The 14,972-nt window shown below is 44.3% G+C and overlaps 1 protein-coding gene across 3 annotated transcripts in view; it reads right to left on the bottom strand.

Moving 5' to 3' along the window:
- LRGUK (leucine rich repeats and guanylate kinase domain containing) overlaps positions 1–7,643 on the bottom strand; it is a 54,034-nt gene extending 46,391 nt beyond the window's left edge. For 2 of the 3 annotated variants that reach the window (XM_053978955.1, XM_053978956.1), the window contains exons 1-6: positions 7,333–7,641; positions 4,928–5,035; positions 4,193–4,274; positions 3,052–3,152; positions 2,566–2,647; positions 398–522 (exon numbers count right to left, since the gene is read on the bottom strand). In XM_053978955.1, coding sequence (XP_053834930.1) covers positions 398–522; positions 2,566–2,647; positions 3,052–3,152; positions 4,193–4,274; positions 4,928–5,035; positions 7,333–7,512 — 678 coding nt within the window. In that variant the 5' untranslated portion in view covers positions 7,513–7,641. Of the gene's footprint in view, positions 1–397; positions 523–2,565; positions 2,648–3,051; positions 3,153–4,192; positions 4,275–4,927; positions 5,036–7,332 lie in introns of all 3 variants that reach the window. The other variant, XM_053978954.1, reaches the window with a different exon arrangement.
- Positions 7,644–14,972: the final 7,329 nt, after the last annotated feature.

Genomic DNA, 14,972 nt, shown 5'->3' with positions numbered 1-14,972 from the left:
GTATACTATATATAATATGATATACATAATATATATACATATATTATATATAATATATATAATACATATATATAATATAATATCATATTATATATATAATATATAATATATAATATATAATATATAATGTATAATATATAATATATAATATATAATATATAATATATAATATGTTATATATAATATATAATATATAATATATAATATATAATATATAATATATAATATATTATATATTATATATTATATATTATATATTATATATTATATATTATATGTTATATGTTATATATACATTTATTATCTTCATATTTATTATATTTCTTATTTCTATCAAGGCATGGATCTGTGGATAAGAGAGAGGCAGGAAAACCATCAGAAGGATTTTTTTCCTTACCAGATTGAGGATTCTGATGGGCAGATTCTGCAGGCCCCTGATGGCAGTGAGCCTGTTGTGTGACAAACCCAGCTGGGTCAGGCTGTGACACTCCTCCAGCCCTCTGATCTCCTCAATCTCATTAACTGTGCAGAGTTTTCAGGAAAAACAACAACAAAAAAAAAGAGCTGAACACAAAACCTGAGCGGTAATTAGGTGATAAATTAACAAATTGGGTTTATGGCGTGGGGGAGCTGGACAGGAAAGGATTCATCCTGAAGGGGTTTAAATCCCACTGCTCCTACAGAAATTATTCATGTTATAATTTTATGAGGCTGTTTCAGTTTAAATTATACCTGGTGTGTCCTGGCCATCTGTCCTGAGAGGAGAAAGTGTATTTTAAATTAGCACTACTAGTTAAAAACAGCAGTACAAGTAATTAGAATTCCTCTCAGCATTAACAGAACTCCTCCACTTCTCTAAACAAAGAACCTTGGACAACAGATCCAGCTCCAATTTCTCCTTTAAATGGATGAAGTGAGAGGAACCTGACTCTGGATCTGCCCAAAATCGGGTAAAATTCTGCCCCAGGGATGTGACTGGAGTTAGGCAAAAGTTTGAATTAAAGTTTAAGCCACAAGCATCAATGTGAGGCAGCAAATTGCTCAGCACTGAATAAAAATAAATTCAATTTTAGCCTTTTAACGACTCATTGGAAAGCTTTGTCGTTTATTTTTGGGCAAGTTGTGTCTATCTCTGGTTTGGACAATTCCTCCCTTTAGAAAGCTGTCAGGTGTGCACAGAAAAAAAAAAAAAAAAAAAAAAAAGAGATAATGACCTGACCATCTGTATCATAATTCACTTAAAAATAGGAAAGAAAGTTGAGCTACTGTCACTGAGAAATGAATGCCAAAGGTTTCTGCTTCTGCAGGATATTTCAGGGAGGATTTTTTCATCTCTGATTAAAAATAGGATTGTTCTGCCTGCCAGGTGAGGAGAATTCTGAATTCTGCATTTCCAATCCTGCCCTATTTTTTTCCCCTGTTTTAGGGGTTTCTCTCGTGTATATGAGAACATTTTTGTACCCATGTCACCAAATAAAGAAATCCAAGGCAGCACAAAACCAAATCAAAACCTACGGATCAGACTGACAAGATAAATCTTTGGTTTTATATTTTTTTTTTTAACATTTTCTCTCCTTTTGCTGGAGAGGTTTTTGCTGCGTGGTGGAAAATTAGGATTGCAAAAGGAGAGTGGTTTGGTGCCATTTTGTGACAGGATTTGTGTCACCTGCAGGCTTTGTAGAGTGGGAATAACACAAATAATATTTTTTATTTTAAAAATTATTTTAATAATAATTAAATATATTATAATATTAATTATAATATAATTATAACAATAAATCTATATATAATATAATATATATATGTATTTATTTATATAACATACATTATATTTACAATACCATATATTTAAATATGGTTTAATCTATAATTTAAATTAAATATATAAATTTCTACATTTCTTTTAATATATTATACATATGTAATCATATATAGCATCTATTCTAATAAATCATTTTTATTTTAATCAAAAATATTTTTATGATATAAAGCAGGTGCCTTGCAAGTGCTTTATTTGAAGCAGGCATTGGATTAATTTCCTTAATGGGCAAGAGACAGAAAAATGCTTTTTAAAAATTCCTAAATTCTTAAAAATTCTCTTTATTTTCACTAAACAGTCTTGTCCTGCATAATTAGTTGGGTCTAAGATGAAACAACAAATTCCTTTTTTATTTAAGTGTTCCAAGCTGATTCCCTGTTAACATTTGAGATTTTAAATCCTTTACTATTATTATTATTATTATTATTATTATTATTATTATTATTATTATTATTATTATTTATTACCTCTGTAATGGGTAAGATGTAAGGGACATCTCCCCTTTTCACTTTTCCATGATACAAAAAGGAGTTTTTGTGTTCCTCTAGCAGGAAAATCCCCCAAATATTTAACACCATCAGTGCTTAAGTAAATTAAGCTCAGTCTCAGCACCAGAATTACAATTTCATCTCAGTCCTAAGGACAAAAGTGACATGAAGGGGAAAATACAAAGAAAACAGGTATTTATTTGAAGAAAATTTAAATAAAATGAACTTTTCTCCCATTCAAGATTCCCCAAAGGATACAATCCAGCAGGAGTTTGGTAAGTGCGTGGTATGCTGACAAATCTTTCATTTTTGGGATTTGATTGTGTGAAAAATCTACTTCCTAAAGGAAAAAAAAAATTAAAAAAAAGAGGAATTTGGGGTTATTTCTTCAGCACTCAACTCTGGCTGGGAGTTTGTTCCACCTTCCCACCACATGCAGGGGTTCAGTGTGGAAGAAAATAAAAGACATAAATAAAATACAAATAAATGAACAAAAATATAAATAAAATACACATAAATAAATATATATATATAAAAAAAATAAAAGACATAACTAAAAGACAGACCCAAACATTTGGAAAAGGAAAATGTGAATTGAGGTAGAAAAAAAAGAATAAGAAAGAAATAGAAATTGAATTTTGCCTATGCTCAAATATATCTAACTTAGATTCAGAACATGTTTTTGAATTTAAAACTTTAATTTTTTCTTTTTTTTTTTTTTTTTTTTTTTTTTTCCAGACTTACCTTGAGGTTTTTAGGTGCCTTAAAATTGAAATATGTGGTCAGTTCATTTTTGGAAGCATTCAGCTCTACTAAATAAGGCATGTGACTGATGCAGGAAAGATCTAGAAAATGAAACAAAATGTCAAATCCTGCGCCTGAATGCGAAGATCATCACAGCAAAATGTGATAATTACATCCTGGAGCAATTAAGAGTCAATTTGGAGCTGCAGATTCAGAAAGTGACGCCTAAAGTGCAGAAATCAGATATATTAACACCTTCTCCTAAAGGGAAAAAAAAAATAAAATAAAATGATAAACTACAAAGAATAAATATCCAAGTTCGACATTTAATTTTCATTATGCCAGCTGACTTGCCTTAAAGCAAGAATTTATTTTTATATTCTATCCACCTCTGGAATGACAGATTCACTCTGGCCTGAGATATCAATTAGTGGAGGAAAGCATTTAGGCCACGACTGAGGAGTAAATGAGTGGTTGCTATGGAAAAGTCCCTGCTCTGTTCATATCTGGCCTCCACAGGAGAAAAAAAAAAAAGAAAAATCTCTTATTAAAATGAGCAGGGAGAGGAGCTGCTTTACAAAAGTGCTGCTATTCTTGGACTCCAGCTCCTCAAGTGAAAGGAACTTGTGGTTGCCCCACCACAGCTTATTCCACTTGATGTTAAATTAAAAAAAATAAATAAATAAAGTAAAGAGTGAGAAGTAAGGAGTTCATCCCAGTCTCCATTTGGCACCTTTCTAAATGTAAAAAAAAATGTAATTTTTTTTTTTTTACCTTTTGTCACACCGGTGGAAAACCCTGACAAGGGAAAACTCAAGGCTGGGCAAACCAAACCAAGCATAACTTGAATATTCTGCTGCCTGCACATGTCCAGCTTCACCTTGACATATCTGCTGGGGTTTTATCTCTGGGGAATAAACTGAGAGTTTAAGCTCCATGTTCCCACTGATAAACATCTGCTGCTCTTAATGGGCCGTGGATATTTTGGGTATTTTGGAGGAGATCAAGCCTGGTTCTGTGGAATGTTTGACACCATTAAAACGTCAGCCAGGCTTTGTGACAGTAAAACTCCGTGGTCCAGTGCATTTCTCATCTGAAACTGTTTCACAACCCAGGAATTTGAAGTTTATTTACTCCATACCATTAATTTTATTGGAGGAAAGCTCCATTTTCTGCAGGTGAATGTATCCAGAGAGAATGCTGATGTCACGCAACTCACGACCCTGGAAAAAAGGAAAGGAAGGGATTTTAATCATAATTTTAATAACTGGTTAATAACTCAGCTCAGCTGGGGAAAGGTGCCCCAAGGTCCCTCCAGCTGCAGCAGGACAAGGTGACATCTACAGAAAGTGATGTTGGAGCAGCCAGAAATGGAGAAAATGCAAAAAAAAAAAAAAAAAAAAAAAAAAAAAATTTGGAACAACAAAAAGAGAGCTGCAGTCAGGAAAAACACCAGGGAAACAAAGCTGTGTGGAAAAGGGAGAGACAGCAGAGAGCTTTGAAAAGACACAACCACTTCAACTTCCTGAATGCAGCATTTCCAGGTGTTTTACACATTCCTCTGAAGGAGGAAGAGACATTTTTCATACCTGAGGACTGGCTTAGGAAAAAGTAATTAAAAAAAAAAAATCAAAATCAAAAATCTCAGTGCTGATGCATGAAAAAAAAAAAAACAAACACCCCTCCACTCTGGCAGTCAGCAGAAGCCACTCTGAGTCTTATCAAAAACCCTGCACATGAAACAGGCAGTGACAAAAATTTACCTCTTGACATTTTTTTTCACAAGGCCAGCTATTTGCTGTTGAAAAAAAGGAAATATTTGTGCAGAAAAGCGCCATAAAATCATGTTGTTTTTTTTTTTTTTGCTTGTACTTACTGGAAGTGACAGATGAAGATAAACATATTCAGTCCCAAGGGCTGAGCGGCCAAAGGTGTGGAGTCCCTCAGCAGCAGTGTCTTCATCCAACACCCCCTCCAAGTGGCCCTAAAAAACACCAGGAAAAGGGAAAAATGGATTAAGGGGGGGTTTAGGAAAGGAAATTCCACACCTGGGAGAATCCAGAGGCTGCTGGGGTTCAAGTGGGAGCAGGGTTGATAAATACCTCCATGAAATGCTGCTTCCAATGCTTCAGCACCCCACTGAGAAAAATTGTTTTTGGGAAAAATGGTGAACCCTGCCCTCAAAGCACTGAACAGAAACGTGCCACGTGCCAGCTCCATCCATTAGAGAAGGTTCATCAGGTTTTTAATTTTATTCCCTCCTGGTTGAAGTGATGCCTAAGGTTTTAATTTTTATATTTTTTCACATTCTGAGCTGCTTTAGTGTGTGGGTCTGAGCTTCACATTATGGGATGGCGAGCTCTCTGCACAGAGCAGGGAGACAAAACAATTCCTGCTCCAGCTGGGCACCAAGGACAAATGATCCAAAGCTCAGGCCCAGGAGCACAAACAGCGTGGGCTGGAGAGAGAAAAACAAGCAGGATGGGAGTGCCTGGGCTAAAGCTTGGATGGGACAATGAACTGCAAGGTGCAAATGGAGCAGAGCTGATCCCAGTGAGAGCCCCCGGGAACGCTCGTGCATTTTGGGACCATTTTGGTTCCTCTTGGGTGCAGCCCTGGCTGGGCTCTGGTGCTGCCCAAGGTGGATCCATGCAGGAGATCCTTTTCATAAATCCCTGCTTTGTTCTTTAGCCCTGCCTCTGCTCTAGGTCAGATTCAGAAGCACAGATCCCATTCCCTGAGCTGTTGCTTTCCCACAGATTATGGATGTTAACATCTCAGCAGATCAGCACCAACAGGCTGCTGCGCCCCAAAATGCACATTACTGGGAGCCCTTCCCACTTGTTCAGCATGAGCAGCTCGGTGCTGCTCCTCAAGAGGACAAATCTTTGCCAAAGAGGCTGCTTGACAGATGGCACTAATGAACCACGGCGTGGGTTTAACGAGAAAATCAGCCAATGGTTTGAGAAATTCCTCTCAGCTCCGAGGAGCCACAGGGCAATTGCTAACCTAGGGACCTGCCTGACCATTCAGAAAACCATTCACCAAACCACTTCAAAAATGAAGAGATTTGACAAATCAAATTAAAACAGACGATAAATCATAGTTAGACAACTAATTTAAAATATAGAGTTTTACACCTTAACTAAAGGAAGTTTACAAAATTAGTTTATATACATTGGTTGTTCTAGTGACAATATTAGTGCTAGTGCCTTGTGTGCTTCACTGCACACAGCAAACAATAAACAAAGCCATCAAAGAAGTGTTTTCCACTCAAGAGAGAGGGGGAAATGTGGGAAGTGGATTGGTAGAGAATTCCCAAAGCCTGACAGAAAGCTCTCACAGTGTGCAGCTGTATGCAAACCTTGAGATGAGAAATGCTGGCTTAGAAATGCCCTGGAATGGGACAGACATTGCTGAGAGAGAAATGGAACTGGAAACAAGTTTCAAAGGGTGGCCTTGCAAATCAGACTGGAGACTTTGGAGAAATAGAACTGTGAAAGATGCATTGCAGTAGGACCCACGAGGGGTGATTTTAGAGCATTGGCTTTAAGGCATCGACAGCATGGTGTGGCTAAAGCTGACAGACCAAGAAACACTTATAATGTGTTGTAATTAAGAAATAATTGGCTTCTGATTGTGGTGGTGTGAATTATGACATCTGTATTGTCTCACCCTTCACATGAGACTGAAAATGGAATAAAAGTTTTTAAAACACCTCTCAGCTGCCCCATCTCTGGGTCAGAAAAGAGCATAGTCCAGCAGGTGCCAAGATAAATAATAGAATAATTTCATTATAGCACCTACATGTTATAGCAAGGGAGAGCACAGAATAATTTCCACGAGGCAAAATATGGGGTGATATTTTGTGGTGCTGGGATTTAAAGCTCCGCAGGGCAGGGAGAGAAAATTCACACGTGTCCATTGGGGCTTATTGAAGCTCGGGGCTGGGACTTCAAAAAGGAAATGGGGTTAATTTGGCCATACATGTGCCAGTTTATCCTTAATCTTATATGGCAGGAGCACTTGGCAGTGCTGGGTAAGTGGTTAGGACTGGCAATCTTCAAAGTTTTGTTTTCCCAATCTAATTGATTCTGAGAGAGAGAGAGGGGGACAAGCCAGGAGGACGCTGGACACCACGGGGATGGGAGGAACCCTACAAAAGGCAGAAACGAGAGGTGCCGCCCTTCTTTCCCCCACATCCGCACTGAGGGGGGAAAAGGGCAGTTCCCTCCCGAGCACACACCCCTCCCCAAACAGCTGGGGAGCCCTGGGCTGAACCTCTGAGCGCTCCGACTCTTCCTCCTCGCCGTCCTCCTTCTGCTCATCCTGGCGGTGAGGCGGGCCGGGCCGCGGCTGCTCCTCGGGGAACCCCTCAGCGAGGGGCTGCGGCGGCTCGTCAGAAGGGGGAAGCGGCTCCCCGAGGCTGTCTCCTGTCCCGTTCTCCTCGCCGCCCGCCATGAGCTGCAATAAGGAGGGAGGAGACGGAGGAGACTCCGCTATCGGCGCCGTCCCCGCTCAGGCCTGGCCGCCGCCATTTGTTTACGCGTTGCCATGGAGACGGGAAGCGCCGCCGCCGCCGCCCGAGGGCGGCGATTCGCGCCAACAGCCCCGCCAGCCAATAGGAGCGCAGAGCGTGCAGCGGGGCGGCATGGGAATTGTAGTTCTCAAAGCGGCGCGCACCCGCTCCGTCCGCCTCGCCGCGGAGCATCTTGGGAGTTGTAGTTCGCCTCCCTCAGGCAGCCCTCGGCGTCGCTCCCGCCGCAGAACAAAGTATTATAAATATGTCAATTTAAGGCGATAAAGAGGCGCGCAAAGGCTCTCTGGCGAAGACAGAGCCTTTACAGCCGCCTCAGTGTGTAGAGGGTGACCAAAGAATTTTTGGTCAACCATAAGGTAACCCAGGCCGTTATTAAGCCCGATTTGCATATTAACATTGACAGCCCTGAGGATCAAACGGCTTCCACGTGTGCCGTGTCTCACCTGTATGAGCACAGTCCCCAGAACCCCACCTATAACTTGTAATTGTTCCATCCCATTGGGGAAAGGGACAAAAAGAGCATAAAAGAGGGATTTCAGGGCGAAAAGATTGACGGGGAAAACACTTGTTGTTAGGGATCAGTAAATGGTTGTATCTCTTCTCCTGCCTGAAGGGATGACTTTTAGTGAGTTTTATGCCTCCAACTGCACTGAAGCAGACCTGGGGATATATATATATATATATATATATATATATATATATATATGTATAGACACACAGAGAAAAATATAAATATAATTTAGATTTCTGTTATTATACTTTCTTTCATGACACACCATTAATGCTCCGTAGTTGGCGGTGAAGTACTGTTTTTCCTTAAGAGAAAGGCACAATTTCAGAACTGATGGGGGGGAAAAAAAAAATCTATATAATTTTACAAGATTTTTGGGAAATTATGAGAGATGAGACTGTCACAGCAGGGGAAAGCAAAATTATAGCTTTTGAGATAGCTTTGCGTGTTGTCCTGTTTTTATATCACGTGTATCTTACAGACAGCAATCTGCTCCTAATACAAATTTGAAATAAAGATGCTAAGGATATTTGAGTTTTTGGGTCTAACATCCACCTTGTTTTTTTTTCCCCATTGCAGAACGGGGTGAAATGAGAATGAAAAGTCAGAAAATAAAGGGGAAAATGAGGAGACGTCTCCAAATACATGTCCCTGCAAGATAAACACGGGGAAAGCATTTACCCATGTAGTAAAACAATTTAATATTGGGGATGGGGTTACTGCAGTGAATTGTCTTTGCTGGTAAAGTGACACCATCTTTGAGTGAGGTGGTTATTGCTAAGGAAAAAAAAATGAAGAGGGAGATATAAAAACTCCTTATGGACATTGCTCGCTGACTTTTATCTCTGTGCTTCAGGGAAACATTATGATAAGTGCAATAAAGCCACCCCGAATTACGTCCTTTTATTATCTTGCTGGCCATAAATGTTAAAACCCTTAATGGGTTTTATTCCTTTTCCACTGAGCAGCCCCCAGCAGCGACGGCTCAGGCTAGAGAGCTCAGAAAGGACAGAAAACCCTGCAAGGGAAGGGGGAGCCCTGTCTGGGAGTGGGGTTTGGGAGTTTTAGCTTTCATATTTTACCAGATTCTGCATTAGTGTGTGACTCTGAACTTCATATAAAAGTGTCAGCAAGATCTCCTCACAGTTTAGTCAGACAAAACAATCCTTTTCCATCCCGAGAACCAAGGACAGCTTGGGTTTTGGGCAGATTTGGGCCCAAAAAGTGCAAACAGCAGGGAATTGAGGAGAGCAGTGTGGGAGGATGGGGCTGCATCACCTGGAGCTGGAATTGGACAATGAACCCCAATATGGAAATGGACCAAACTTATAAAAGTGTGAACACTCGTGACTCAGAGTCCACCTTGGGTCCATCCACAGCCAGGCTCTTGCACTGCCCAAGGTGTATCCTGTGAAGATCTTTAATAAATCCCTACTTTATTCATTTAACTCTCTCTTGGTTTGAAAAGGCAGGTGTCTGCTGAGGAAGGCAGGAGCCTCCCCTGAAATGGAAAATGTAAACCCTCTCCCTCTGAATTATTATAATTTTGAAATTAAGGGGCTCTCAGGCAAAGATATGGGAGTAGGAATAACAGTTCTTTGCTAGGGAAATTAAAAATACAAATGCAATAGTACAAAAAAGAAAACAACCCACTGCCAGAGTCAGAACAGAGCTGGCAGCCTGTGGGTCAGGGAGGTGGCAGCAGTGCCATTCCATGGGGGCTCAGCCCTCCTGCAGTGCCAGCTGTGCTTCTGCTGGAGCAGGATCCTGGACAAGGCTGGAGTTTTCCTCTGGAGCTCCAGGGCTGCTGGAGATGGGCCTGGGCTCCCTCTGGGAATGCAGTGGGGCAGAAAGCTGCTCCTCTGGGAATGCAGTGGGCAAAGGCTGCTGTGGTGTTGCAGGAGTCAGATTGGATCCAGGTAGGAATGCTTGGCTCCTGCCCTGGGCACAGCATCTCCCCATGGGATGCTGGAATTTTCTCAGCCATGCAGGGACACTCAGTGGCCATGGACAGAAGAGATCTCCTGGAGGGAGGATTGGCTGTGGGAGAGATAAAGAAAAAACTGTCCCATGGACAGCAGATGAGTGCCCCACCTCTGACAGATGGGATAGAACACACAACCCAGCCACATCCTGCATTCCCAACCTAAGACAAGCTCTGCCTAGCCTCTGTTCCAGGTAGCCTCTTTAGGCATCAGGAGGCTTTGGGGTTTGCTGTGACCCAGGAGAACAATTCTGGATCAGCAGAGCTGCAAAGCCAAGCAGAAGCTCCTCAAGGGCAGCAATGTTTTGCTCCCTGTCATGCTGCTGGGGCTGTTCCAAGCTTTTGTGGTGTCTAGAATGTTGTCCTTGCCAAACCCCTGTTTGACAGCCCACATCTGTGGGTTTTGCCTTCTTCAAACTGCAGGGTCATCATTCCCTGCTTCCCTCCTGCACACAGGGAATCGGGTCTCCCCCACAGGAGATGGGGCTGATGGTGATGTTTTGTGCAGGCTGAGCTGGAGCAGAGGCTGGGCAGAGCTAAAGAACAAAGCAGGGATTTATTCCAAGGATCTCCTGCATGGATCCACCTTGGGCAGCACCAGAGCCCAGCCAGGGCTGCAGCCAAGAGGAACCAAAATGGTCCCAAAATGCACGAGCGCTCCCGGGGGCTCTCACTGGGATCAGCTCTGCTCCATTTGCACCTTGCAGTTCATTGTCCCATTCCAGCTTTAGCCCAGGCACTCCCATCCTGCTTGTTTTTCTCTCTCCAGCCCACGCTGTTTGTGCTCCTGGGCCTGAGCTTTGGATCATTTGTCCTTGGTGCCCAGCTGGAGCAGGAATTGTTTTGTCTCCCTGCTCTGTGCAGAGAGTTCATCCTGATGTGAAGCTCAGAACTGCACACTAAAGCAGCTCAGAATCTGAAAAATATAAAAGCTAAAACCTGAGGCATCAGTGGGGCACAAATGGGTGAGACGTTTCCCTAAATATTCCATCTTAGTTTGAGTTTCAAACACTGCTTGGCTCTGGTGTGAAATGTTCCCCAAATTCTCCTGACTCTGGAACAGCAAACACTGATTGACCATTAAAAATAACCCCAAAACCCAGAGCTGAAGCTGTAAATCTGCAGTTATTGTCCTCATAAAACCTCCCCACTATTGACAGAGGGAGCACTTCCTACTCAGGAGTGTTAATGGCAAACAGTGGCCTTAAATACATTGATTTACTGTTCAATTATAAAAAGAATCAGCTCCCAAATCCGTGCCACATGCAAAGCAGATTTATGGGCAGCCCTCTGCACTTGTAAAAGCCCCACACAAATGCACTCAGGAAGCTCCAGGCAGTAGAAGCACCCAGCTGGGTGTGGGGAGGAGAAGGAGGAAACTCCAAATGCTCCTGAGTAGGAAGAGAAGTGAGGTGGAAAGCAGAAAACTCAAATCCCATTAAACTCAGCTTTGCACGTCCGGCTTTCACGGTGGTGGGGCAGAGGTGGAATTTATTTGACGCTCTCCTTTCAGCTTCTTCCCAGGGCTGTGCTCCTGGGATTCCTGCTGGGAGCACATCCAAGCTCCTTAAATCAGTTCCCTGCAGCCAATAGAGTTTGGGTTTACTCATTCCCCCATCATCTTCTTGTGTTTCTTGCTGAGCCTGCCCAAAATTTTGCACTGGGGAGTTGGAGCAGGAGTGTCTGTGTCACATCAGAGGTGGCTGCCTGCAATGTGGAGAAGGCCCCATGTGGGGACAGCTGGCAGCAGGAATCTGGGAAGTGTCAGGTGAGGGGTCAAGAGTGGCTCAGGACATCACAGAGTTGTTGGAGAAGACCGCAAAGGTCATCGAGTCCAACTGTTCTCCAGCACTGCCCACGCCACCACTGAGCCATGTCCCCAGGTGCCACATCCACCTGGATTTTAAATCCCTGGCAGCTGTGCCAGGGATGGACAACCCCTCTGGGAAAGGAATTTTTTCCCAAAATGCCCCCAGACCCTCCCCTGGCCCAGCCCGAGGCCGTTCCCTCTCCTCCTGTCCCTGTTCCCTGGAGCACAGCCCGACCCCCCCGGCTGTCCCCTCCTGGCAGGGACTTGTGCAGAGCCACAAGGTCCCCCCTGAGCCTCCTTTGCTCCAGGCTGAGCCTCTTCCCAGCTCCCTCAGCCTCTCCTGGTGCTCCAGACCCTTCCCAGCTCCATCCCCTTCCCTGGACGTGCTCCAACCCCTTCTTCCCATGAATGGCCAGAGCTGTCCCCAGGATTGCAGGGGGTCCCTCAGCAGTGCCAGCACAGGGGACAGTCCCTGCCCTGGGGCCATCCTGGGCCCGTCTCTCTCTCTCCCCTTAGTCCTGGTTCTGCTCAGCTCAGGCTCGGCCTCCCTGTGCCAGAGCCCAGTCAGGGAGAGGGGACCCAGCCAGGAGCAAGAGCAGCAGCTCCATGGAATTCCCAGAATTCCTAGAATCCCTGGGTTGGGAGAGACCTCCAAGAGCATCGAGCCCAGCCCAGCCCAACAGCTCAGGCAGACCCTGGCACCCAGTGCCACATCCAGGCTTTTTAAACACATCCAGGGGTGGTGACCCCACCACCTCCCCGGGCAGCCATTCCAGAATTTATCACCTTTCTGGAAAAGCTTTTTCCTGATATCCAACCTGAATTTCCCTGGGCTCAGCCTGAGCCTGTGTGCTCTGGCTCTGTCAGTGCTGCCTGGAGACAGAGCCCAAGCCCAGCTGAGCACAGGCACCTTTCAGGAGCTGTGGAGAGAGCTGAGGCCAGCCCTGAGTCTCCTTTTCTCCAGGCTGAGCACCCCCAGCTCAGTTCCTCACAGGCTTTGTGCTCCCAGCCCCTCTCCAGCCTCATTGTCCCCTCTGGACACGTCCCAAGCTCCTTCCCAAACGGAGGGGCCAGGACTGGACACAGCACCCGAGCTGTGCCCTCACCTGTGCTGAGCACAGCGGACGGATGAACTCCCTGCTCCTGCTGGTTACAAAATAACCCCAATATTAATTAAAGTCACCACAGGCCTTTGGAAGTGCTCAGCACCAGGATTCTGACTGCTTTGTGTTTCCCTCTCCTTTTCCCAGCCCTGCTTCCTCCTCCTGACAGTGGCTGGGTGCCACGGGATGAGCTGAGGCAGCCTGAGAGGGGATCTGTGTGTGCCAAACACATTTCATGCTGCGGCTCAGTAGAGGAAATGACAAACACCAAAGTCCAAGGCCCGAAGAGTCCAATTTTCTCTCCTGATTGCCACTGTGCCTCAGCTTAGCAGAGTAAATAATGAACACTGATGCAATGAACTTCCCAGTAAATCGCTCCCGATGAATTTCGCACAGGTCATCCAAAAGGAAATTTAATGATTATATGCTGGCCGCAGCCACCTCGTTTCTTTTTGTTGTTCCTGGCTCGGTGGTTAGATCCAATCAGCAAAGGAAGGAATGGAAAATAAAGTAAAACACCTCATTTCTGAGCACGCTCCCTGCTCAGTGCAAAAGCGGGAACTTGAATTGCAGGGCATGGGCAGCTCCAGCTTGGATTAGGATGGAATCCTAATTTCCCAGCCAGGAATGAAAGAACAGGGCCAGTCCACCAGGGACTGTGTTCTGAAGAACGTTTGGCTTCCCTGGATCTCAGCTTTCTTTGGAATTTATCATCTCTTTGGAGCAGAGTCCTCAGGGTACCACATTCCCTGTTCTGCACTCAGCCTTGGACATCCAGGCCCAGGTTGCTCCTGGGATAGCACTGATGTGGGTCACTGGGTATTTAAAGTGTGGCGGGATGAATCCTTGGGGAATGAATTCCTGGAATTACAGCACAGGCAGCTTTGTGGCCAAGGTCTGCGGTGGTGAGCAGGGATTGTGTATCACAGGGATCCCGAAGCCTCAGGATGGGTGTGCAAGTGGCCATTTGTGGGATTTTTCCATGTCTCAGCTCTGTAAAACGACTTCTTTCCACTTCCAACAGAGCTCCCTGCTCGTCTGAGAGCCATAGAAGCGACATTACTGCAGTGCTAATTTCCTCTTGGCACCTCTTCCCTGCTCCCTGTCTGAGTGCCCTCCCCTCCGCTGCCAGAACGAGATTTGCAATTATGATTCATGCTAATAAAATAAAACTGCTGCAGTCAAAGACAAAGAGAGAGCCTCAGTGGAAAGGCTCCCCAGCAAACCTCTCCAGCCAGAGCTGTCTGTGAATGGCAGGTGATGAGTCTGGGGGGAATCCACACCTTGATATCCCTGGGTGGTCCTTCCTTCCATCCATCCATCCATCCATCCATCCATCCATCCATCCATCCATCCATCCATCCATCCATCCCTGTCCTATCCATGCCCCTGTGTGTACATCCAATACATGAATTTATATCTGCCAGACTGGTTTGTATCATCCTTAATCAAGAGGATAAAAAAGGGGAAGAAACTCTTTTTTCCCTTTTTTTTTCCCAAGAGGACGTGCTGGAGGCTGACACTCCAGCTATGCAAGGAATCAGAGCAATTTGCTTTTCCTTCCACCTTTCCTATTGTGTCTGGCACAGGCTTCAAGATCGTGGGATAATTAAAACCCAGTAAAGATTATGAGGCTGTAAAAAGGAAATTGTGAAACCCTCATGAACATTTACAGCCCCCATGGAAACATTTCGGGTTTGTGGTCTGGAGAAGTATTTCCTTGTCTCTTTAAGCACCAAAGGAGCACTTCCCCGGAATGATTCCTGGCAGAGCTGCCGGCATTTCATGGGGCTTTACAAAACAGAATCTCCAGGCTTTGTCTGAGAACTGTTGTGTCCTGCAGGGTCATGTCAGGACAGCAAAATGATCCGTGGGGAAGGATTGGTGCAAGGGAACACAGTCATGGAATGGTTTGGGTTGGAAGGGACATTAACGTCCCAGTGTCCAACTTCCAGGGACACTTCCTGGACACT

Source organism: Vidua macroura, chromosome 5 (assembly GCF_024509145.1).
Source record: "Vidua macroura isolate BioBank_ID:100142 chromosome 5, ASM2450914v1, whole genome shotgun sequence".
Taxonomy (NCBI): Eukaryota; Metazoa; Chordata; class Aves; order Passeriformes; family Viduidae; genus Vidua; species Vidua macroura.
The sequence above is the reverse complement of the archived record's forward strand: the minus strand, read 5'-3'. Positions and strand labels throughout refer to the sequence as shown.